The sequence below is a fragment of the Hesperophylax consimilis genome, chromosome 4 (genome assembly GCF_061612785.1).
Source record: "Hesperophylax consimilis isolate HC1 chromosome 4, BYU_Hcon_1.0, whole genome shotgun sequence".
Lineage (NCBI taxonomy): Eukaryota > Metazoa > Arthropoda > Insecta > Trichoptera > Limnephilidae > Hesperophylax > Hesperophylax consimilis.
This window is the reverse complement of record NC_142839.1, coordinates 1,553,868-1,580,521: the sequence shown is the minus strand read 5'-3', so window position 1 is coordinate 1,580,521 and position 26,654 is coordinate 1,553,868. Positions and strand designations below refer to the sequence as shown.

Below are 26,654 nucleotides of genomic sequence, written 5' to 3'. Positions count from 1 at the left end.
ACCAATATTCGCAATGAAATCCGTGCCACAACGTCTGCAATTATGTCAAATGTAATAGAAAGTTCTTTTGAAGGAGCAGGATTTTTGCGACAAAGAAAATGGCCACCTTTTACGAGACGAAATCCTTCAATTTTAGGTCAATCGAATTTCCAATTTGAATATTATACTAAAAAAATAATAAAAATTACTACCGTGAAGGTCATTTTGAACCACCCTGTAAAACAATAATTATTATGAGTACATATATTATTTTTATCTTCGATTGTCATTAAAACAGAATAATTGTCGGTGTTCCGCGTTATCTAAAGTCAGGTCAGTACCAATTACACTTTACTACAGATGTACGGTGACTACGATTTATCTGTTTAGTATTTAGTACAGCGACGACAGCAGAACGATGAGGTCGTTGGTTCTACTCGTATTGGCGGTTTTGGCAACGGCCCGAGCTGGGATTGTGACAGTTACAGGTTTGGGAGATGTTTTGGGGACAGAGATCGAAACGACGTGGACCAAGAGGAACATCCACGCTTTCTACGGAATACGATTTGCCCTCGCACCTTCAGGCAGCAAAAGATTCGCGGTAAGTTAAAACTGTTCCATCACAAAACAGAATAGTGACAAACAGAATAATGGCAAAGCATTGAAGATAAGTGAGGAAGAAGAACAAAATAACTAACCTAACCTAACCAATTATTTCAACATTTTCTGGTTTCCACCGTTAAAACTAAATCTCTCTATAATAATTAGGTATACCCACAAAGTGTTTGCTACACTTGAAAATTTTAAATCTCTCTATGTCAACAAGGAAAAACAAAAAAAAATGTTTCTTTAACTGGTATGAATTAAAATTTTTATTTATTATCTGTAACTTCTTAGACACATTATTGATTATTGCATAAAAAAAACTTTAATTAAAAACAGCTGTAGAAACGTAACACAATTTTAAATATTTCTTATCAGAACACGAAGGAATATCGAAGATTTTCTTGGGACAAACTAAAATAGCAAATTAATTTTAAGAATTACATATTTTTTAGATTTCAAAACCTTCATTGTTTGTCATAGTCGATGTTCGGATCTGGCGTCAGTTTGTTTTGATCTTAAATTAAAGATTTTTAATAGGCTTGACTTTTGAAATTACAGAATATCAAAAACAGATGTTTGATATTTAGAGCCTTCACAGACGAGAGACTTTAGTTGCTTTGCGATATTATGGTATATGGGCGTGCGCAAACGAGAGATTTCTTTTAAATTTCCATGAATGTTGGAATAGATTTCCGACTGTCTCCTCAACTAAAGTCTGTCGTCTGCGGGTGCCATTAGAATTATTTTGACATAGACTGCACTTAACTTCCAGGCATCTCTTGTGCAGGTAAGTATGATAAATAAAATAAACAAATTGAATAATATTTGTTGGAACACTTAGGTACTAGTTATGTAATCGTGATAGATAATAGGTAGAAATACATACACCTTGTCACGAATTCAAGTTCAGCGGAACAAGTTAGACATCATAATAAATTATTAATAGAATTTTTCTTTCATTCGAGTCTGCAAAGCGTGCCAACACATTCGTTGAAGAACAAGTTATTACATAAATGTATATATTCAATAGTGATATATTTAGAGATTCATTGGAGCGTAAGACTAGGTGATAAAAGGCGTGTTTAGAAAACGTAAATGTTTCCACATACGATTAGACACGAAATAATGTTTTTTTTTAAATTTAACGAAAATCAAATTTAATAACATTATTATAAGTTTTGCATGTATTTTCTGGTTTTTGCTATTGTTACAGCTGTTTCGGCTTTCTAGGCCATTTTCAAACTGTCTTGAAAGCCGAAACAGCTGTAACAATAACAAAACCAAAAAATACTTGCAGAACTTAATAATTATACAGGGTTTTCTAATAAGAGGTGTTATTTTGATATTCAATCGTAAAAGATCAATGGTTTCGTTGTTTGTGTGGTACGTAGCGCCGTCTTGTTGAAATTAAACGTTGTCCAGATCAATACGATCCAATTCCGGCCATAAAAAATCATTAATCATCTCTCGATAGCGCAATCCATTCACCTTAACTGTTGCTCCAGCCTCATTTTCGAAAAACAACCAATAAGGTCCAGTGACTCCGCCGGACCATAAACCACACCAAACAGTCACACGTTGAGGATAGAGAGGCTTTTCAACAATATCTCTTAGGTTTTTCGAGTCCCACATGCGACAATTTTGCTTATTGACGAAGCCACCGAGGTGGAAATGGGCCTCATCACTCAAGATGATTTGCATTTGATTCACTCAAGTGAATTTTAATAATTTCAATGCGTTGTTAAAGGCGTGTATCGTTCCATTTTTACTAATGGCGTAGTTTCTACTTGTCAAATGTTAAAAAATGACAGCTTCAAAATTAACATCTACCGAAATAGCGGGCTATTCAAAATAACACCTCTTATTGGAAAACCCTGTATTATAAAATTTGAGTTTTACTAATGAAACACAAAAATAATAAATACGAAATAATGCATTGAGCGTGTTTAAACAAAATTTAATGCTTAACAAGCGTCCCAACTCCCAACTACTTTGGGTCTGTGACAACCTCCCAACTAGAGTAGCTGAAGGTAGTGGATAAGGGGAGGAGATAGGGAAGAGAAAGGTTGGGAGCTAAAAAGCTAGATACAGCTAGTAATACCTGGATACCAAACAGGGCTAAAGCGAGATACGATTTAAGATTTTCACTTCCAAAAGTATTATCACGATTGATTATTGGGTTATATTGCCGTGTTGCGCTTCCTACTTCTTTACCCAACGTTTCGGATAGCCTCACAGAGTCCATCATGAATGGTGACCGGATAAATCATGACAATGATAATTCATCACATCTTTAAAAAGTTATATAAAGTCATGGAAAGTGATGAAACAAAAACTTTATTAACTGGGTTAAGTAGGTTAGGTTAAAAAAAAATTGTTCATCGTTTCGAATTACTTTATATCACTTTTTAAAAGTGTGTTGAATTGTCACTGTGTTGAGTTATCATGGAACCGTCTGAACACATGTTCATAAAAATCATAATATATTCGCATTTCGTCTTTATATATTATCAAGGCATGGTGCAGGTGCATGAACACGTATTCCAATATATCGGAAATGGCCTGCAATCCCGTTTTTATCCAGAATACGAATAATTTGAAAAGATTTTTAATAAATTAGCAAATACTAATTTTACTCCGTGCTCCCTGTAATTAATAAATTTGCGTTGTAAAGAAATTAAACAATCAATCAAAACTTATTTTTAACACAATTTCAATACACACCGACTAGAACTATTTTCACGAAAATAATTCGGCAGTTGTCAAATACATTATTTTTCTAATTTGAATCCGGGTTCTTTGAAACCGGAACCATTTAGCGCCCTTACCATTTGGCCACAACATTTCACTTAATTTGGTACAAGTAGACGTACGAGTACCGTGACAGATAATGTCTCCCGGCTTTAAGCCTTAAGGCTTTGTGAATCATAAATAATTTAGGCAGGTTATTCAATAAGTCTATTATTAAATAATCACATTTAAGTGTCTGAATTTCTCCAATTATCTGTGTTTTATCATCCAATCATAAATTCATTCAACATTGTTAATCCTATTTGATAACGTTTTAACCAACTTATACTTTGGAATTTCATGGAAATGATAAGATAAATAATTGCTTACCTATTAACGTAGGTACGTTTACTCATCACTTCTTTAATAGTAAAGTATTGGTATTTGATTATCCTACACTACACACGTCACCCGGTAATTACTAAATGCAACTACCACGAACGAATAAGAAAAACGTATCATAGGTACACAGTACCCACTATGAAATATTTAATATATGTAAATTATCATCATTGTAACCTGCAACCAATGCACACTAGTTCTGCCGAGTAGTCCAGTCAAGATGTACATCCGTGCTTGCAAAAGGTCCAGTCATTCTGAATTTTTTATATGTTGTTAGGACCTTAACCAGTATTAAAAAAAAAATTTTGCAACTTCGAAAGTGCTGTGCGAGCGGCGGTGGACCTAAAAAACCAGGAAATTTTCGGATTTTTTTCAGTTTTTGCTCAATATCTCAGTAAAGGAAGGGTCTGACCGGTGTAGTTGATATACACACTTTTAAAGTAGACTAAATTTTCTATAATTTGAAACCAAAACAAGCTATATAAAGCCATTGTTTTTCAAGATACAGTTCTTCAAAAATAGGCAATTTTTTCCAATAAGTGAAATTTTTTCGAAATGGTCACTTATTTTGTAAAATAATTTCTAAAATACGCATCTCACGTCAAATATTGTATGAAATAAAGTGGTTGTAAATTTAATAAGCTTTTATTTAAGACTAGATTGATATCTGTAGACTAAACGGTTCTCTCAAAAATGGCAGATAACCAAAAACAGTCATAAGTGGGTTTTCGGTGAAATGCAAATAAACTGTTCTCGCGTCTTTTTATGGTTTTATTGTGATGTGAAGTAAATCCATTAATCTTCGTGAGTTTATCCTAGGGTTATAATATAATTACGACTATTTCAAATTTCAAGTACCCATTAGTACCTATACCCATGGTTACCCATATGAATGGGCACGCATATTCACGAGCTGTTCGAGCCCACATTTTGGCAAACCTCACACTGGCCAGCATTGTTTTTATGAGGTTGACATAACTCCTGAGGAGCGAGACGAGACTGAAAAATTGCTGCGAGACACTGAAAGGTCTCTCACTATATCAGCAGAAGAAATTGATACCTACCAAATACTAAAGGCAAAATTTAAAAGTGCCTTGGAGAAAATTAAAGCGAATGGTCTAACATCACAGTTGTGGGTCCAATACTTTCGTATGACCACTTTGATAAAACTATTCATCCAGGCAGAGTGTGCTGGTGATTGGAACCTTCATTTGTACACTGTCCACAAGATGCTCCCTTTTTTCCACGTAGCTTGACATTTTTTGTATGCTAAGAGCGCGCACCTCTATCTTTAGGATATGATGGCTCTATAAGATCGGATGGATAAAAGTGAATACGACATGTTCACAAAAGGATCCTTCACCATTTGCCGGTCTGACAAGTTTTGGTCTGGGTTGTGGTCAGACCTAACAATTGAGCAGAAGCTGATGCGATCCATGAAAACCTACGGTGGGTTGACCCAAGGAAGAGGAATCTCCGAAAGTGTTCTGGCAAGGTGGACAACAGGAATGGTGTTTATGTTGAACATTTGTGAAGAACTGGAAAGTTTTTGCAGCTTATCATGTCATACTGGAGAGCAGCATGTAGACATGAGACCTTCTCGAATCATCCGAGATAATAGTGATGTGGAAAAACTAAAAAACTGGTTTGCTCTCCACCCTCCATTTCCCAAAACTGACAGTTTAATTTCTATCAGTAGTGGTTTACTGGCAGGTCCTGAAATTAATTGCCACACAGCCCAGAGAGTTGGATCGGAAGGAGTAATGAAAATTGTGGGGAAAATGTACGACAAGGTAGTAATATAACGGAAAAATAAAGTTACCACGCTGGCATCGATCACCTCAACCGTTAAACTGCCGGACAAAAACAGAAGAGTGGCTGTGGATCCGCTCACAATTTTTCAGCGAGTGTGTATTGCAAAGAAATCTGAACAGGATTTACAGGATGACTTCAAATATGAGTTGGCCCCGTTCCCGATGTCTCTGTTCAATGAACAAGGGATGCGCAAGGGCACAAAATCTACTCTGTACTCTGCCTTCACTCCTCTTTCCAGCCACACGCCGATAGATGCCAGCACTCACGTCACTTTGGATGTTGGCTACCTCTTGCACAAGGTCGTGTGGCAGCGGAAAAGCACGGTTCGAGCACTTTTGGCGCATTATACCACCTACGTCCGAAACCACTTTGGGAAGAACGTCTCTATCGTTTTTGACGGCTACCCCGAAGATGCTACCAAAAAAACACCAAAACAGCGGAACGACTCCGGCGCTACGCAGCTCATTCCAGCTACGAATTGACTTTCGATGAATCCACAGTAATTCAAATTGCTCAAGGGTATGTTTTGGGCAATGAAAACAATAAGACACGCCTTATAACTCTTCTCTGTGACGCCTTTCAGAAGGAGGGAGTAGAAGTGGCTGTTGCCGAAGAATATGCTGATCGAGAGATCGTCATGATGGCGTTATCAAAAAGAGCAGATGCCGATCGGGTCGTCATAGTGGGAGAAGATGTCGACCTGCTCGTTCTTCTCAATGGTTTAGGCGCTGAAGAGACAAACGTCTATCTTCAGAAGAGCACGAAGGGTGAAGCTGGTTGCTGTTACTACTCTACGACCTCCTACAACAACCAGGACTCCCGACAATTACCAGGAACGGTACTATTTACCCACGCGTTTGCCGGGTGCGATACCACCTCAGCACCGTTTGGCCAAGGAAAGACCAAAATCAGTACACTTCTGAGCAAGAGTGAACCACTTGCTGAACAAGTGGAGGTCTTCCTTTGGCCAGACTCTACCCCACAAGCCGTGAGTGAAGCAGGCATCAAGTGCTTCGTGGCTCTATATGGGGGTGACATCGCGAGGGATACTTTGGATTTTCTGAGGTATAAGACGTTTGTCACTTCAACAAACATAAACCTCGCCCGTTTTCCACCGACGGAAGATGCTGCAGGCCACCATGCAGCAAGGTGCTACCTCCAAGTGCAGAAGTGGCGGGGAGTCAACTTGAATCCCACTGAATGGGGGTGGAAGCTGTCTTCTCAAGAACTCACCCCCATCCCCACCACGATGGATCCCGCACCTCCTGCCCTTTTGCGAAAAATTTCGTGTAAATGCAATAAAGGATGCTCTGGGAGCTGCTCGTGTAGAAAGGCTGGGCTCCACTGCTCAGTCCTCTGTCAGTCATGCGGTGGCAAATTTTGCATTAACGTCCCGGATGTGGAGCTGAAATGCTCGGACGATGAAGATGACCCGACTGCAGACTGGGCGCCTCTCCCAGCTAAGATAAAAAGAAAGATATGATTTGGCAACCAAGACACAATACCTACATGATTTATATTAGTTTTATTTTTTGTGTACATGTAATTTGTCCTTATAGTAGGTACCATTATGTTTGTACAAGCATTTTGGTATGTAGGAATATAAAACAATGTTTGAAGATGACGTGATTCCCGATAGATGTAATATCTTTTCTTTTTTTCATCAAAAATCTGTAAACTGTTTGATAAATAAAACCATAAAAAGACGTGAGAACAGTTTATTTGCATTTCACCCAAAATCCACTTATGACTGTTTTTGGTTATCTGCCATTTTTGAGAGAACCTTTAAGTCTACAGATATTAATCTAGTTTCAAATGAAAGCTAATTAAATTTACAACAACATAATTTACCATAATATTTGACGTGGGATGCGTATTTTAGAAGTTATTTTACAAAATAAGTGACCGTTTCGAAAAAATTTCACTTTTTGGAAAAAATTGCCTATTTTTGAAGAACTGTATCTTGAAAACCAATGGCTTTATATAGCTTGTTTTGGTCTCAAATTATAGCAAATTCAGTCTCCTTTAAAAGTGTGTATAATAATTACACCGGTCAGACCCTTCCTTTACTGAGATATTGAGCAAAAACTGAAAAAAATCCGAAAATTTCCTGGTTTTTTAGGTCCACCGCCGCTCGCACAGCACTTTCGAAGTTGCAAATTTTTTTTTTTAATACTGGTTTAGGTCCTAACAACATATAAAAAATTCAGAATGACTGGACCTTTTGCAAGCACAACCCCCTTTTCATGTTTAACTTGACTGGACTAGAGTAGTTATCACAGTTGAATATGTAATTTTCTCCTTCTATGAAAACGAAAAAGAAAAAAGATACTAGAACGATGACGTCGCGTACGACCTCTCGCTGGGACTGGTATACTGTTCTGGTACTGAAATACAAATAAATTTAAATGTGATTTTTTTATATATAGATTTTAACTCATTTTTTTAAAAAACGGAGAATTTTTAGAAGAATACACGTTATATAGATGCCGTTGCTTCAATTTCAATGATTTTTTTAAAAAGGTGAATAATAACATAAGAAACATTCGAAAGAGGAAGTACCCAACCACATCCCCACATACTTATTAATACGACATAACTCTTTACGATCTAATAATAAAATATAAAATTTTACTTATCCAGAATATTCCTTAGCAAGAGATAGCATCTCTGTTTCTATCCGATTTCGGCTTATTATCTTTTTTTTCAATGTTCAAATTTCTCGCCATTTACCGAGCGATTTCGTTCCTCTGCGAAATCAACCATTGCCGCCAACAGCTAGGCGTGTAATCACGCGATGAAGCGGCGCCATCTTCATGCAATTGATTTTTTGTAATATCACGACCATGATCACGACTAAAACATAAATTCTTTTTCTTCTTTATTAGATTTTAACGCAATCATTACGCAATGTCGGATAATGTTGTCTCTCTCGTAAAGTGTTGTAAGGCATTGCCGGCGTTCACCAAATACAGACAGTTGGTAAATATTCTATCCTAACCTAAACTATCATAACGTACAATAACCTAACCTTTTTTAAAAATATTTCTTTATTTATAAAAGATGCCTAAATACCTTTATTTTATTTTTCGAGTTCGGCCAAAATAGTACCTATCTAATTTGCAGGGTAAATGGTAAAAATTCTAGCCACTCAAATGGTATCAGGAATATCAACGTAAGAAAATGTCATAAACAGAAATTGTTTTGGCTGTCATCCCATACAACGAAAGCGAATTTTCATTTAACGTAATCAAAAATTTCCCAAATGCCGTCAGTTTACTTTTACAGTACCTAATTAAGGTAAATCAAAAGATTTTATTTAAAAATATTTTTAAGACAGTTTTTCTTCCTTGAACTCTCCAAGCAGAATTCGCAGAGAATGCAGCCTCAGAGAATAATGTAGCACAATCCTGGTATTTTTCAAACGCCGGGCCCCACTATTTCTCTAAAAGATCCCTTAATGCCTGCACCTCCTCGAGACAGAATTGAAGTGCTAGAGCGCCTTCAACAGTTTAATTAAAAATATCGGAGCAATGTAAAAATATTGGTCCTTAATGAAGAAGCTCATTAAGGACCACCTAGCCGATACAGATTTTAAAGAGATCGAGGTGAAATTTGAGATGCAGCATACGATTCTGCGTCTGTGCAATATGCCACTATTGAAAAATCCTTCCGGCGAGCTACTTCATTCAACCAGCCTCTGCAGCGACTGAAGGAATGGGGTTTCAAATCATAGGATACTGATGCAGATCCCTCCGACTTCCTCTCATATGTTTACGAAAAAAGACTCCGAATTTCTCTAATCACAAGACTGGATAATAAAAATAGACATATCGCACGCATATTTCCAAAACCAGTCGCAGAGACTCAACGTCGTTTTCATAGGATTATATACTAAGAAAAATGTCATGCCTTCCCCAGGGTTTAAACAGTGCTCCACAAAACATTGCCTATCTGACCAATTGTGTTGCAAAAACCTTACGACATCAAAATGTGAGGATCTTTGTTTACCTAGACGATTTCCTTCTGGCCCGCTAGGACAGAGAAACTCTTAAGGTCCAAGCAAAACTGTGTTTTACACCTACTACGAGACCTAAGATGGACTATTTGAAAAAATACGTCAGCGAGCCGACACAAGTAGCGGAATATCTAGGTGAAATGTAACTACAAATGCACTACATGATGAAACTCCACATACAAACGGGAATCCTCATAAAGGAGCCTGAAGTAAAAGACATATCATGGTGAGCCCAGAATGTAAAGGTCTTTATGCCACTACACATGTCCCCGATGCCTATCATCTCTTCTCGACCGAAGTAGCAGATCATGGCTGCTGTGTTCGGGTGGACAATACTTCGATTACAAATATTTGGACCAGGGAACAGCAGGGTTGGCACAGCAACTTGAAAAAATGTTTCCTTTACTAAATGCCTTAAAATACCAGAACAAGGGATTGAGAAGTTCTACAGTTTTGATACAGTCGGACAACAGAACAGCTCTCGCTTATTTGAGGAACAAAGAAGGGACGAAATCCTAGAATCCTTATTTGACTTTACATATTTGTCTCTAGTGGATAAATACAATATAACCTTGCAAAGTCACTATTTACTACGTCGGTAAAATGGCTTTGTGGACCACTTTTCCCAAGGAACGCGACTTCCAGAGGGGCACCTTTTACCTCCTGCAACAGAACAAATATTTTACAAATGCGGCAGACCCATTACGGACCTGTTTGCCCCTTTGACAGTTCAGGCAGTGGAGCAATATGTTTCCATATGCAGGAATGACAAAGTGGCGGTATTTCACAATGCTTTCAGCAGACCTAGACGCTTTCCTCTGGCGTAGGTGTTTCCGCCTCCTTGTCTAATTCCCCAAGTGCTGGCTCATCTAAAGAACTCCACAGGAACTTAATATGCTGATGGCTCCCAAGTGAACGAAAGTATACTGGCTACCAGACATGTAATAGAGAGGCTTCAGCCTTCTTCAAAAGATCAAGTATATACCAGAGATGCTAATAGATACCACCACAATCTCTCATCTACCTCAAATACTTCAACTGGAGCAACAAGTGGCTGGGATGATGCATTGCAAGCATGGTCCGATAGAAAACAAGAGATTTTAAGGACCAGCTGGCGAACTTCAACGCTAGCTTTTTATAAGGCAGCGTGGATTAGATGGCATAAATGTTGTTCTTCCAATCATGTTAATTACAGAGATCCAATGGAAGCACAGTTGGCAAAGTTCCTTGCACAACTCAATATATCGCTAAATTTGGCTACTAGCAAATTAGCTAGGAGCTAAATACTTTTATTTTTTATTTATTTATTTATTTCTATACAATACATACAGTACCTTCTCATTTGGACGCTAGATGGCACTGGAACCCGCTATTACCGTACGAATATGCACGAATATCAAACTAAATTAATAATCGGGTAGTTTTTTACTCGTAAATCCTTTTTTTATTTTAATACTATTGCATAGTTTGGAAGGTCATTGACCAAAAGACCTCCATAGAAGAGTCGCCACTGCTCATACCAATCGTAGTATTTCGCTGTGGTCTAAAGGGTATTATAAAGTTAAAACACCACTCTTTATATTCAAATCTAGAAGTTAATCACAGAATAATTAAAATGTACACCTCTATGAAGCCGAAGATATGAATGACAGTGAACCTCCAAATTGTAATTTTTTTAATCATTGGAGTGAATGATTTCACGTGAACGTGAAACTTGCTCCTTGCAAAGTCTTAGCAAGACTGAGGTCCTGGGTTCAATTTCTAGATGCGACGGAATCTTTTTCTAATTTTTCTGTTTCTCGTTTACGTTTGAGAGTTGTTAATATTATCGTAAAAGATTAGATACACTAATAATTATTAGTAAATATATTTAGTACCGCATTATATGAACACAAAGTTTGTCAAAATACTTCAACTGTCGTCGTTGCATGAAAGTACATATTTTCAATCGTATTACAAAGTGTTGCAAGTTTTAGTATTTAGTTTAATCGTCAGTAATTACCTGCTATAAGCCTTAGATTACCTATTGTTCCTCTAAGCTACAGGCGCCGTTTGGCTTAGGGCCGGGCTTGATAATCACGGTAATAGTGGAGTGTACAGAGTTTGTTATCAGGGTAGAAAACAGTGAATAATTTGGTATTTTCTAAAAATTACCCCAGACAACACCTTTGAGTAAGTTTCCACTGAGAATAATTAACCTGCTACAACCGGAGTTGGTAGGGATTATCCAAAAACATCAAATAACCGAAGTAATATTTTGAAAGAAGGAAATATTAAGATAATAATATAATTATTTCGTTAGTAAAGTTGTACTAATTGATAGATGTACCAACAGATGCACTTATTGCTACATTTTGTAGTATTGCCAAAAGGCACGACCTTTATTAATATTGACACAAACGAGTCGTCCCTTGCGCATACATACACATTGTTTTTGTAGAATAGAGTCATTTGAATATGACGTCTACGTCATTTTGCATACCTGTTTAGTTTCTGCTTTTGACACGCCATAGTGGTGCGGTCGGTTGTTGCGTACATGTCACTGCGCTTCGTGGCTGGTACTCCGTAGTCTTCGAATGTACTTTTTTAAACATATATTTGAATTTCCATTTTGTTTTCGTGAAAGAATGCAAATCTTGGAAGTGGAAATTACTTCCAGATATCCGATCGAGCTAAGACTCTGCAGATTTGTCGATGACAATGCATTCTATCAACTTTTGATGGCAATCACGCATACACACGCGGAAATATACCCATTTTTCTGATATCGGATGACATTACAGCACATAATACACGAAATAAATGTCGGTCCTAACGTTGTTTTGCGCGGTTGACTCCACCCATTGGGGAGAAAGGTTCAATCCTCAGTCAAACCAAAAAATATATGTTATTAAATACATCTATCTTTAAAAGTATGTACTACAGTAAGAATACTTTGTTTTTTAGGGGATGATATTTTGAATGTGAAGATTGGATTCTTACAATAATTTTTAAAGTTTATTTTTGGCGAGTAAGGTCTAAGTCTATATATATATATAGATCAGAATTCGGTTGTGTTCAGACATAGTGTATTTACGCGTGTGCGATCAGTATTCCATTGTGTTATAACCCTTATTCATTCCTTAAAAAAACTTTCAGTTTATATATATATATATATATATATATATATATATATATATATATATATAAACTGAAAGTTTTTTTAAGGAATGAATAAGGGTTATAACACAATGGAATACTGATCGCACACGCGTAAATACACTATGTCTGAACACAACCGAATTCTGATCACACACGAGTAAATACATTATGTCTGAACACAACTGAATTCTGATCACACACGCGTAAATACATTATGTCTGAACCAACGGAATACTGATCACACACGCGTAAATAAATTATGGCTGAACACAACGGAATACTGATAACACAGCCGTAATTACATTATGTCTGAATACAACGGATATAATTATGGCTGAACACAACGGAACACTGATCACACACGCGTAAATAAACAGTAGAAATATGTAATTAATATTTTCTCCACCTTTGGCCAACGTTTCGGATAGCATTACAGTGTCCATCATTTACCTGATGATGATCACTATTATGATCAAAAAATAGTAATCACTATATTACTTTTGAAAGTGAAAATCTCAAATCGTATCCCATCAGAAATCTGGTTTTCTAATAAAAACACTACCAATTAATTTAATCAACGATGAAACATTTTTTGAGAAGACGAACATTTCTGGGTTAAGAATTAACTGACAACAGTTGAAATCATCTTACTATAATAATTATAAGCTGAAAATATACCTTTTTGCAATGACGGAGATCTAAGCTAGGATCAGGTTTGAACTCTTGATGCCTGGGTAGGAACCCAACGCTTTCGACCGCTCGAATAACTAACAAGTGTAATTGCACAAATAAGCTAATCTACGAAATCTAATTTAACTTGAATGAAGATGTTCATTCTTACTTTTCAGGCGGGCTAAATAATATAAATATTTTAAACTCTCTTCGATATTTGTGGTTCAAGAGAGAAACTCTTTGTTCAAATTAAAAATTTCACTTATTTAAAAGATATGATATCGGTAGGTACTTGTGTGTCGGTTTATAAAAAAACATTAAAATATTCTAGCCTCCCGTACAAGCAGAACCATGGGTTGGCCTTTATGATGCCACATCACCAGGAAGGAATTGTCCAGAGTTGCTGAAATACCAAAATGTGACGAATCCTGAAGAAGACCTCGAAGACTGCCTATTCTTAAACGTTTTCACTCCAACCGTATGTTCCCATCATCTTTTTCTATGAACTATTTGTAATTATTTATGAAATCAATAAATCGAAAGTCTGAAATGAAGTTCTCGGGTGACTACAGATTAATCACGAAGCTATGACAAGAAATCGACAATGCTTTGGTCAAAGGAATTATGCTTAAGTATCGGGGATCCATAGAAACCCGAGTAAATCAGGCCTGCAAGAAGTTGGGCGTCTTGTACAGGGCTAGGAGATTCTTCAACAGTGACCAGCTGCTGACCCTGTACAAGTCTCAAGTCCGCCCAACTATTGAATTTGGGAGCCACCTTTGGGCTGGTGCCCATAAATACTTAATAAACCTGCTTGAATCTGTGCAAAGGAGAGCGATCCGTCTGATTGACAATCCGTTGTTAACAGACCGATTGCCTTCTCTAATGCATAGACGCAATGTAGGCATGTGTGTATGTTCTACAGGTATTTCAATGGAGCCTGCTCCAAGGAGCTAGCAGCATTGATTCCTGATGCACCGGTACACGTGCGCGAAACTTGACGGACACGAGCTGAACACCCGTTTACGGTTGAAGTTGGCTTCATGAGAACGGGCCGTTGTTACGACTCGTTTTCGTGTAAGTCGGCTCGTATGTGGAACGTACCGGCATCTGTTTTTCCTCCCTCCTATAATCCGAGCCTCTTCAAGGCCCGCATTAACAAATCCCTTCCTACAGCCCCTACCTTATTCCGCCTCACAACGCCGCCCAACCGGGTGGCGACATAGTTCCCCTGTCTGTACACTGTACAGGCAGGGACGCTCTTGTGAGGTGTCACATAAAAATAAAATAAAAAAATGCTTCACTTTTTGGCAATGAAACTAGCTCATGCTGTTATGTTTGGCCGCTGATCTTCAGTAAACGCTAAATATGAAGGAATCCATTTATTTAAGTGGTATCTTTTACAACTACTTTTAGAAAACTTTACCCGAGTTGCTTGCCAAAAAAATTGGAATTGTGCCCTTGATTAAAAGTTGATCAAAATTCATATATTATATTGCCAAAACTGCATTTCTAGACAGATAAGCCAGAAAAACCCCTTTAACCTGTTAACTGAGGAATTTAGTTTTTTCTTGAACCCAGTAATTATATCTATAAGATTACGGGTTATTTCGCCACGCCTATGGTAAACATCGCAGTGACGAATATAATATATTCGTATATACATCCATAACGTTATTACACCCAGTATCTACTGCTGGTCATAATGTTTTTTTGCATTTACTATATAGGTTTGATTTATTTTTCTTCATGTGCTAGCTACAATGGGAGGTGACGACACATTTCATAAATGCATTTGGTGGACATGACGACACATTTCGTCACAGCGATGTTTACTACGATATTTACAACACATTGTAAATATCGTAGTAAACAATAGTAAACATCGCTGTGACGAAATGTGTCGTCATGTCCACCAAATGCATTTATGAAATGTGTCGTCACCTCCCATTGTAGCTAGCACATGAAGAAAAATAAATCAAAACTATATAGTAAATGCAAAAAAACATTATGACCAGCAGTAGATACTGGGTGTAATAACGTTATGGATGTATGTTTTCGTTTATGCTTACTTTATCACATCTGTCTTTTTGAGAGGCTTTTAAAATTATAACTGTTTTTATTGCTGGAACTTGGTAGAGCCATTATGTTATCTATTTGCCATTGGCGGTTCGTTACAGGTGGACAATCCCGCCAGATGTTGCCGAAACCCTCCAAAAGAAAAAAAAACAGTCGATGTCTACACCAAAATGAATGAATTCTACAAATATAACAGCAAATTAGCATTTGCAGCAATGTAATATAAAGTCTAAAAGAATGAAGGCGACTAGTGACTAGCAACCAGCCGACGAAATTCATCCTTTGGTGATTTTCTTAGTACGCAGAACCTTGCGCACAGTTGGGGACAATCCGAGATGTCCCTTCAGGCATTTGAGTACTTTCTTCACGTTTCTTTCTCGTAAACCATACAATCCTCGTTGTAATTAGAAATGTAATTTTCAAAAAAAAACTTATAAAGTAATTTTCAAATACCTCGGGGACAGTCCATTACATCCCCTCGTGCCAAACAATACTGAACGGTTTGTTTAGTTCAAGAAAGTTACGTAATTTACAAATTATTTTTATTATACTATTTTACATATCGAAAGTTAATTTATATTGTGTTAGGTCCATTGGTTAGGTGCATGACTTGTCCATAGACGTTTTTCTTTAAGTATTTTACTCTCCGGGTAGTGCGTTTTTGGTACAGTACACGCAAAAAATGTCAATTCCCAGCATCGAAGATGTGTTCGAGCGAGCGCTGACCCGCTGCTGTTATTTACTGTACCCATTTGCATTGTAGCTATTTAAATATTATTGTGGTTAGTAAAGATATATTTAATTTTAAAATTTTAAGATTTCAGAGTCCGTCGATGAGGTTGCTCTTCTTCCCGTCATGGTGTATATTCACGGAGGAGGTTTCTACGAAGGATCAACCACTTATTTTCCTCCAAATTATCTAATGGAAAAGGATATTGTGTTTGTCGTAATACAATACCGCCTGGGACCCCTTGGTTTGTAACTTTCATTTTTTGATCATTTCATTTCAAACCATCATTCAGGGTGTCGAGAATTGCTTAGATATGTAAAATAAATCAAATGTGATAATTTTCTACTGGGTGGCGTACATCAACCCTTAATTATACAGGTTGTCCGGGCTTCGGTAGGTGATTCATAAAAATAAAAAATATAATTAACTTTTTTCGAAATTCCAATGTTCATTTTCCCATACAATTTTTTTTTGTCTAAAACTACCTTAAAACTTAAGAATTATATACGCCTTTTGTTTTATTTTATTTTATACTGTTCACTAATTTCTGCATACACTTTCAAACGTAGATACACTATTTTTAGGAACTTTTGTTTAGTTAAATGATCAAATACATCTGACCGGTGGACGGAGACAGCATTAACAAAATGTGAGTAACATAAAGAATAGTCAGTGCATGGATATGCAACTGTTTGATTGAGTTGTGGGTATGTATGTAAATAAAGGAATAGTCAGTTCTTGGATAGGCAATCGTTTGATAGAGTTGTATGTAAATAATTGGTTTAAATGCGTGCTTGTTGTTAAGGAATCGTAACAAATACTAATTTTTATTTTGCGTCTTTCCTGCGTAACACTGGCACAATGTATTCTATAACTCAGATTTTCTTTGAATTTAAATGTCATTTTGGAAATTAAAAATATCGTATGATATAACAATAAAAAATAACATTATTGAAGTGAAACTTCTTTACGCGCGTCATGCAATTTCGAGGACCGGAGTAAAACCGACTCATGACCGAAACGAAAATGCGGGTACCCCCACCACCGATTAAAGTTCATTTGATCTAGTCAAAGTTTTGAAGTAACATATAAATGCTTCTTAGCTCATCCCGACAACTGGCGTTGGTGGTGTAATGGTCAGCATAGTTGCCTTCCAAGCAGTTGATCCGAGTTCGATTCTCGGCCATCGCACATTATTTTTTTGTTTTTAACGCCTTTTTCATTCAATATCTTATTTTTTAGTAGGTCAGAACATTTTTTAAAAGAAAATAATATTGCAAAATAATAAAAACACTTATCTCACTGTGATAAAACATTACTCCGCTAGAGCGCGCTTTGCGTTATTGTGTTGGATTAAAATTATTATCTAATCCGTATATTATGATAATTGTATTACATTTATTTAATTAATTTATTTATTTTGATAATATGTAATAATTTACAGAAAAAAAAATTAAAACTATCTCCCTCTGATAAAATATCCGTTCGCTAGAGCGCACTACGCGATCTTGTGTGGGATTCTATTTCTGTACATTGTACATTATTTTTAAAAATATATTATATTTTGGGTGTGATGTAGGTAACATTATAAAACATAACAAGCTCTCATATTTTCAGAACCTACATAATATAATCAATTTATGCGGCTTTGCTTACAGTTGGTGCTCAGCGTGGTTGGCTTTCAATCAGTTAAGCGAGGTTCGATTCTCGGCTGTGGCATTTTTGAAGTGAAACCTTGTTGAGGTGGGGGAGCCGCTCACGAACGTTCTCTCTCTTCTCTTCTTTCCTCTCTCTCAGACACCAGCGAACTGCGCCACGCCAAGCATCAGCTGAAACTAGAAGTTTCACTTCTGTCTTGCGTAGGCTTGACACACCCACTTTTTTTTACAAACGTCGTTTTAAAAATTGGAACTCATTTCCAAAAGTTCAGATATCTCGTGATCTTTTGGGTCTGCACTAGTACTCTAATAATAATCCAAAGCACTTCGGTTACCTAATACTCATATACATTAAGTGTTCGATCTTGATATCCAGAATCTATCAAATTCAGCAATTTTTCTTCTACCTTTTATTTTCCTCGGCAATGAGTTTTGTCAAAATTCTCTGATTTTGGGGAGTTTCAGCCCATTATTTAAATTTAAATAATGTGGGAAATATGCGATTCATAATTAATTTTTAAGTATATCATATTGATTACAGGTTTCATGTCTTTGGAGACTGATGGCATTGCCGGAAATATGGGATTCATGGACCAAGTCCTAGCACTCAAATGGGTGAAACAGAATATTGAGAGCTTTGGAGGTGACAGTAAGCAAATTACAGTATTTGGACAGAGCGCTGGAGGAGCGTCCATTTCTCTCCTGCTTATGAGTCCAATGGTAATGATTATCTCATTTTTAATTTTACAAAATCAATGGCCACCAACTGTTAAACTGTTTAGCAGCATCAAACTTCAAAGTCATCCTAGCTTATCTTTCTCACTATGCCTTCACAGATATACCGGAAGACCCTGGCGTCAAAATTATTCGAAATGTTTTTTAGAAGCTTAGGAACCTTTTAAAAATGAAGAAAAAACCATAATGAACGGGAAAGTACATTGTAAATGTGGAGTGGATATTATATATAGTAAATTTTATTGCACTTTAAAAGTTCGATTCTATCAGAAAACTAACTTTGGAACCGTTAAATTAATGAAAGAGGTGCACTGATAAAATTGATTTGAAAATACTGTGACATATTATGAAAACGTTAGAAATTCAAGAAGTCAAATCGATTTTTGGAGATGTTTTGAAAACAATGCAACAAGATTACTGCCGTTTTTAGCTGTTTATTAATTTAGGTAGAAGAAGGACTGATCCAAAAGGCGATCATGCAGTCTGGTACAGCCTTTGGCAATTGGGTGATTGACGAAAACCCGAAAGATTTCGCCAAAGCATTATTTCACGAGTTGACGAATACAACAGAGGAAGTTGACACAAATGTACTTGAAGGTCATTTTAGAAATGCAACTGTTCAAGAATATTACTTTGCAATTCAATCTTTACTTGTGAGTATACCATTAAAAATCTATTTAAAACACACTCGATGATGAAACGTTTTTCATTCCTATTGAATCATTATGCCAAAATGCAAATAATGATTTCACCTTCAGAATAGGCCTTCTAGGCCCTGGGGTACAGCTTTTGACATTCCCTCAATTGTTTTCAGTTTTACCAATTCTTGGCGCTTTTACCAATCAAACGCTGGCAGTAATTGCCGTGGATTCAGTTAGTCAAGACAGCAAATGTTTGTTTTTCCTATCCAAGAATGCTCTTCAACGAATTAGGATATCAAGCGGTTTTCTGTTGACCGTGCTAATTGACCGTGATTATTTTTTTACTAGATAATTGCTACTTATTATTATTATTACTAAAAAAAGTAAAAGTTGTTAATTACGATTTATGTAACATAAAATAAAATTGTACGTCCCTGAGCATTCCTTTGAATTAATAAATTAATTATTAGGATGGGTTGTTTCAAATAATTTGAATAATTCATCAAATTTAAACGTTCATTATCGGGTTCTGTGAGGTTCCTATTCATGTTCTGTTATTATATCATTACAGGCTAGTTGTTTGACAGAACTGTTAAAATTCTCTGAAACAAAGGTATGCTGATCTCCGGGTAATAAATACTGTTTTTTTAATTTCAGTCAAAAAATCCATCACAACTTTCTAAGCTTGGGCGGGCAGTTGTTCAAAAAGCTGGAAACGTGAAGTTCCTAGACAGATTACCAAATGACCTTGCGAGGGAGGGGAAGATCCACACAGTTCCAATGATGGTTGGAAATACAAAATACGATGGTTCCTACCTCGTTACATGTAAGAAACCATTATGAGTAAATACTTTAAATTAGTACCTTGTTATAAAGGCGTGGCAGAGACTTTTGACCGTGGAAAAACTTCAGCCGCGGGGAATTTTTCATACGACACCTTAAATTTGGATTTTAAGTCAAAATGCTAAACTGAATATTTTTTTAAAATCAAAAGGTATAGCAAATATCGAGTACAGATTTGTGCTACTCTATTTACACTGTAACTTCTAACTGGCATAAAAAGCTTAACCTGTCTTCCAATTTGTTGGAATTCTGATGCCACCCTTGTCCCTATATATGTATGTCTGCCACTCGAATGTAGTAGAAACTTAATATCTCTTAATATCTTAATAGCTCAGTCTGCTCGTGCGCAGGATCGGAACTGCTCGTGCGCAGGATCGAATTGCATACGCTGCCGTCGCTTACGAAAAAAATATGAATATTACGAAAAAAAGTGATAAATTAATTATTAATGAACTTCTAACGTTTCTTCAAAACAAAATCGATGTCTTAGACGAACTAACCGCGGTTCAAATATGCTCCAATCGTTTCTCAGAAGACGAAGTGGAGGCTGCGAAAGACATTCTGTGCAGTGAAACAGTTGAACGCAAGATTATGAGGAAAGGCGAAGGTAGGAAGTCTAAGAATTTATATGATATCATTAAAATACTGAAAGAAACAGAGAATGAAGCTCTACCTACATTTGTGGCTCAGAATCTACACAAACTACCGCCTGTCAATTTCGATCACGTAGATGTCACTTGTTTCCTAAAAGATATCACGGCATTAAAGGGTGAATTAACCACAATTCAGTCACAAATGTCCAAACGAAGTGATCTGGAAGTATTGCGCTCTGAAATGGCTCTCCTAAGGAATGAACTGAAAATAAATAAACATAACCGTATTCCAAATCAAGACGAAAACACATCGCCGTCCTTGAACACATTGAAGGTCACCATACCGGTAGCCATAGATAAGAACCGCTCAAACTCACGGTCGCCAACTAATGAATTTCATTTGGACAACAATGCGCACTGCAGTAATGTGATAACCCCGCCCGCGCCCCTCGCATTAGCTGCCCCACCTGTCATGCACTCTCCTCAATCATGGAATAAAGTAGCGGCGTCTAGCTCTCTCACACAACAGCAACAAGTCATACTACAGACATCACAGGTACATCAACCGGGTATGGGTGAACCAGCCAAAGTTGCACGCACACAATCTCACAAAAATACATTTAAACCAGAGACAACTAATTTTAATACGGATGGTTATAAAACCGTTACAAGAAAACTAAGAAGATCGAGAAATATTATTGCAACTGGAACAGCGATGGAGAACTCCCTCAAGATAGCTGAGTTAAAAACAACGCTCTATGTGTCGAGGTTCGACAATAGTGTAACTGAGGACAATATTCGAAACTTTATCAATTGTAAAATAAAAGGAAGTAATATCCAAATAGAAAAAATAATACAACGAAATCCCACGCAGTTTGGATCTTTCAAGTTGACTATACCGAATACTGATTTCAAAACCTACATGAACAAAGAATTTTGGCCGACTGGTACTGTTTTCCGAAAATTTATTGAAAAAAAATACAATGGAAAAGAACAAAATTAAGATATTTTCAATAAACTGCAAAGTTTTAAACGAAACGTCAACTTCGTTATAGATATGTGCGATATCTACGATGTAATACTTTTGCAAGAAACGTGGCTATTACAAAACGAAACATCGAATCTATCTAAAATTCATCCAAACTTCCAGGGATGGGGTACTTCTGCTGTAGATTTATCAAACGGACCGCTACGAGGCCGACCCTACGGAGGAGTCGCAGTACTTTGGAGGAACGAGCTGCAAGCTTCAATAATACCGTGTGGAGATGACCGCATCGCTGGTATTCAGATAACCACCAACGGAGGGACGATAAGCATACTGACTGTCTACATGCCGGTATGTCACGCGGACAACCTTACCGACTTCACCAACTACCTTTCCAAAATACATACGATCATTCAAGATAACGAACACTCTGAAACCATTGTGATGGGAGATTTCAACGCTCACCCATCCTCCATATTCGGGAAAGAACTCTCTCATTTCAACACCGAAAATAACTACAATTGTATCGATATTGAAAGACTACCGAATGACACATATACATATATTAGCGATGCACACAATACCACTTCCTGGCTCGATCACTGTATATGCACTAATAGTCTTAAGAACAAAATAGATAATATAAAAATACACTATGATACCGACTGGTCCGATCACAGGCCGACATCTTGCGTAATCGCTGCTGAAAAATTACCTGCAACTATTTTTAATATTCCACAACAGCCTAATAACATAATATGGAGAAGGAATAATAATAAGAAAATCAGTGAATATACGTCTGTAGCAGAAGCATTACTTAGTGTGATCTATCAAAGACACTCCGAATCCATTTGTAATTCGGATTCTATATGTGACAGATGCGACCATATACAAAACATCGAAAATATATACACAGACATCGTTGAAGCCTTAAGTAGGGCTGCCAATACCGTATTTCATCGGGAAAACGATCAAAGCAATCCAAAAACACATCGTGAAATTGCTGGGTGGAATCAACAAGTTAAGGAACACTACGAAAATTCCAGATCGGCGTTGATGGAGTGGATTAAGAATGGGAGACCATTACATGGTCCCATTGCGGATGAAAGAAAACGAAAAAGGAAGGAGTTCAAAATAGCTCTTAAACAATGCCAAAGCTCTTCTGAACAAACAAAAATGGATGATATCGTAAAATCACTTGACACAAAGCAGTTTGCCCAATTCTGGAAGAAAAGCAACAACCTGATCAAACCAAAAAATCGAATCGCCAGCCAAATTGATGGGTCCACAAACACGGAGGAAATTGCTAATACTTTTAGAAGAACCTTTGCAGATATTTCCGGAAATGAAGTACTGTCTGTCCCTGATATTGTGGAATATGATGGACAAAACGTTTACTTATCTGAAAGTAGTATAATGAAGGCCATAACAGGCACCAAGGCTGGTAAGTCTCCGGGACATGATAATCTTAGTATTGAACACATTAAATACGGAGGTAGATACATACCCAAACTACTAAACATACTGTTCAACGCAATACTTAAACACAACCATATACCGGGTGCAATGACGAAAACGATTATAACTCCAATCCTGAAATCGGGACAGCCTGACATGACTAACTCCAGCAATTACCGGCCAATATCTTTAGCAACTATAACTGCAAGATTATTTGAAAGGGTAATACTAAATGAGATACATGATAAACTTATGTCTAAAGATAACCAGATGGGATTTAAATGTAGATCATCCACTAATATGGCAATATATACTGCAAAGCAAATAATAGAATTCTACAAGAAACGAAAAACTACCGTATACGGGTGCTTCTTAGACCTAAGTAAAGCCTTCGATAGGGTCTGTCATAAGACATTATGGGATAAATTGAAAGCTAGGAATATACCTACCTTATTTATAAACATACTATCCCGATGGCACTCCCAGCAGGAAAATGTTGTACGGTGGGCAAGTACATACTCCCAGCCGATATATTTGCGGTCAGGAGTAAGGCAAGGAGGGTGCATGTCCCCCATTCTATTTAATGTATACATGGACGAGTTATCAGGTCGCCTGGATATCAGAGCGGGCTGTCGTGTTAACAGTATATGTATAAATCATATAAGCTACGCGGACGACATGATACTCCTAGCTCCGTCGATCAAGGGATTAAGATTACTCCTAAACATTTGTGAAGAATATGGAAAACCGCATAATATGATGTACAACCCGAAGAAGACGGAATTGATTGCGTTCCACCACGGAAAAAGACAAGATACAAGTAAGATGCTCCCCGTATACCTTAACGAGGCAAAAATAAAAACATGTTCGAACGTGAAATACTTGGGGCACATTATTAATGAAGACCTATCGGACGATGGCGATATCGAACGACAAAGGAGAAGCCTAAGCATAGTGTCCAATATGATTGCCCGCAGATTTTGCAAATGCAGCAATACCGTTAAAAAAATACTATTCAACGCATTCTGTACTGGCCTGTATACGTGTGAGACATGGTGTCACTACCGAACTTGCTCGATGGAACGACTCCGAATTCAATACAATGACGCCTGTAGAATAATATTTGGATACCGACGATACAGCAGCGCATCGACGATGTTCACGGAACTAGGACTGCATGGATTTGCCGGCCTGATGAGACACCGGGTCACTGGAGCCAGGATGCGGCTAATGGCCTCCGCCAACAAGTTGGTGACCGCAGCCTACCAGCACCAAGCGCCACTCCTGAGTGAGCGCTGGGCCCAAGCGCACTCAAGACCACACCCTGCATAGTTGTCCTTATTAGTAAATCTATTATATGTATTATACAATGTAAATCTATATATGTATATTTATATGGGACGTGTGGGATTGCACTAACCTCCCCACATCCTGGAAAATATTATTATTATTATTATTATTATTATTATTAATATTCTTTTCAGTAATATACGACAGCTTGGAAGCATATGGATTGGTAAATGATTCTTATTACCTAAAGAACAATCTTACCAGTGATGTGTCGAAATTGTTAGGTAAGTTTTAGTTCGACTTTTAAATATATTGGAGCTATTTAAGTAAAATGTTTAATTGTAATCTTTTGTATACATATGAAACCATTTACAGGATATCAGGATGTCACCGGTGCGTTCTACGATGTCCTTGAAAATAAGTTCTTCAAGAAAATTTTTGACGATGAGAGGGATCTAACTTTCGCAGATGTAGCTGCAGGACTTACTGATGTGATTTTTTAAATTTACTAACTTATTTAGATATTATAAAAATTAAAGGGATAGTAAGTGTGTCCTTAAATATATATAAATCCAGCTTTTTTACGTGCTTCTTATCTTAGTGTACAAATATGAAACACGTTATACGTCAAGCCTTAGAGTCTTTGTACAGACATTGCCAATATGAGAGGACGGTGTTTGTAACCAATATGAGATGGAAGTGTTTGTAACCACATAGGAACAGTACAAACGAAGTGTACACCTTATGGCCTTTTGGGCACACAGAAAATTCGGGTAGCTTGAGGGCTCGTATGGTTGTATGGATATGGATACCATCAATGCAGCGCGTTCTGAATGCGTGAATCGAAAGTATTCTTGTATTTGAAAGGCACATAAGATGAACAAGTAAAGCAGATCTACTATAATGTTTTCAGATCGCTGGAATGCCGGTTTTCAAAGCCCCATCATTGAAACACGCAAAGTTGAACTCTCAGTACAATGTGCCAACCTTTTTGTACACTTTTGACTACAGAGGACAGTACACTAGGTTCGGCTATGGAGGGGATACATCGAAATATCCTTTCGATGGAGGTGTTCACCATTCCAATGATCTGCTTTATCTGTTTCCTTATCACTACCCCACGCCATTAAACGACAATGACACAAGAATAGCCGAAATGATGGTAAACAAAGCTCTTTTACATATTTTATTTCAATCTGCGCGTCTAATAAATAAAATAATATTTTATAACATTCAAAATTTATTAGGTGGACTTTTGGACCAGTTTTGCTATCAATGGGATACCAAGTTCTCCAGGATCTGATACATGGGAGCCATTGAGGACAGGTAACTTTATTCTACCTAGTTTTAACGCATTGATCGTATACCAATTTTCTTCACTGTGAGTTTATTATGGGAGAGTTGCCCTTTAGCCCATCAAATAGTTTGTCCATATGTGCATTTTGACAGTATTTTTGGCGACTTCGACAGTATTTGAGGAGATTTTAGGATCTTTTACAATATTTTGCAATGATTTACCTAAAAATTCAATATTATATCAAAAAACAGCACGGCCTGGCCATTATAAAGATATTTCTATGTAGCTAACCACTGAACTTTATATTAATATAAGAACCCCTTTTAGGAAGGAATGGACCCTACTATCACATCAACACAAAGGGATACCTGGACCAAGATTTTGTAGAAAATGAGTATTCTGCTGCCACAAACGATATATCTTCTTAATTAATTTAAACACTAGTAATTGTGTTTATATTGTACCGGTGCAGCCAATGTGATTAATGTGTAAAATGAAAAACACATGATAATTATTTATATATAAAAGTAAGCCTTTAGGTCTTTTGTAAATGATTTTAGATATATCGGAATTGATGCATGTCATTTAAGTCCCTAAAATGATATTATTCGCAATTGATTCGGGCAGAATCTGCGAACGGGTCAATAAAAATATAATATTTAAACACAACCACCACCAAGTATTTGCAGGTTATTTTTTTTCTAACTGTGTATATTTACTATTAGGTATTTAATAAATACTAAAATTTACGTTAATTTTCGAGGGAGATACAATTGATTAGCCTTCTGTAATTATATTGCAATGCTTTTAAATAAATAAATAAAATACACAGGTAGTTATGAAATGGACCAAGAAAGAAAAATAGAAAAGATAATGTTTTAAATTGTATAACTTCTTTCCTTCGTCATATTATCCATTCTTTGTCACCCAAATTGTACATAGTATTTACCGACCTTACATGGCACTTAAATTAATATTAATT

At 36.8% G+C, this 26,654-nt stretch overlaps 1 protein-coding gene across 1 annotated transcript; it reads left to right on the top strand.

The window, feature by feature from the left end:
* The first annotated feature begins 366 nt into the window (after positions 1-366).
* Est-Q (Esterase Q) lies at positions 367-26,633 on the top strand. The gene is made up of 11 exons (XM_089631114.1): positions 367-580; positions 13,695-13,841; positions 16,260-16,416; positions 18,372-18,550; positions 19,012-19,218; positions 19,864-20,032; positions 24,570-24,659; positions 24,751-24,866; positions 25,289-25,537; positions 25,623-25,701; positions 26,000-26,633. The coding sequence occupies exons 1-11, from the start codon at positions 398-400 to the stop codon at positions 26,098-26,100; spliced, it is 1,677 nt and encodes a 558-aa protein (XP_089487240.1). The 5' UTR covers positions 367-397; the 3' UTR covers positions 26,101-26,633.
* Positions 26,634-26,654: the final 21 nt, after the last annotated feature.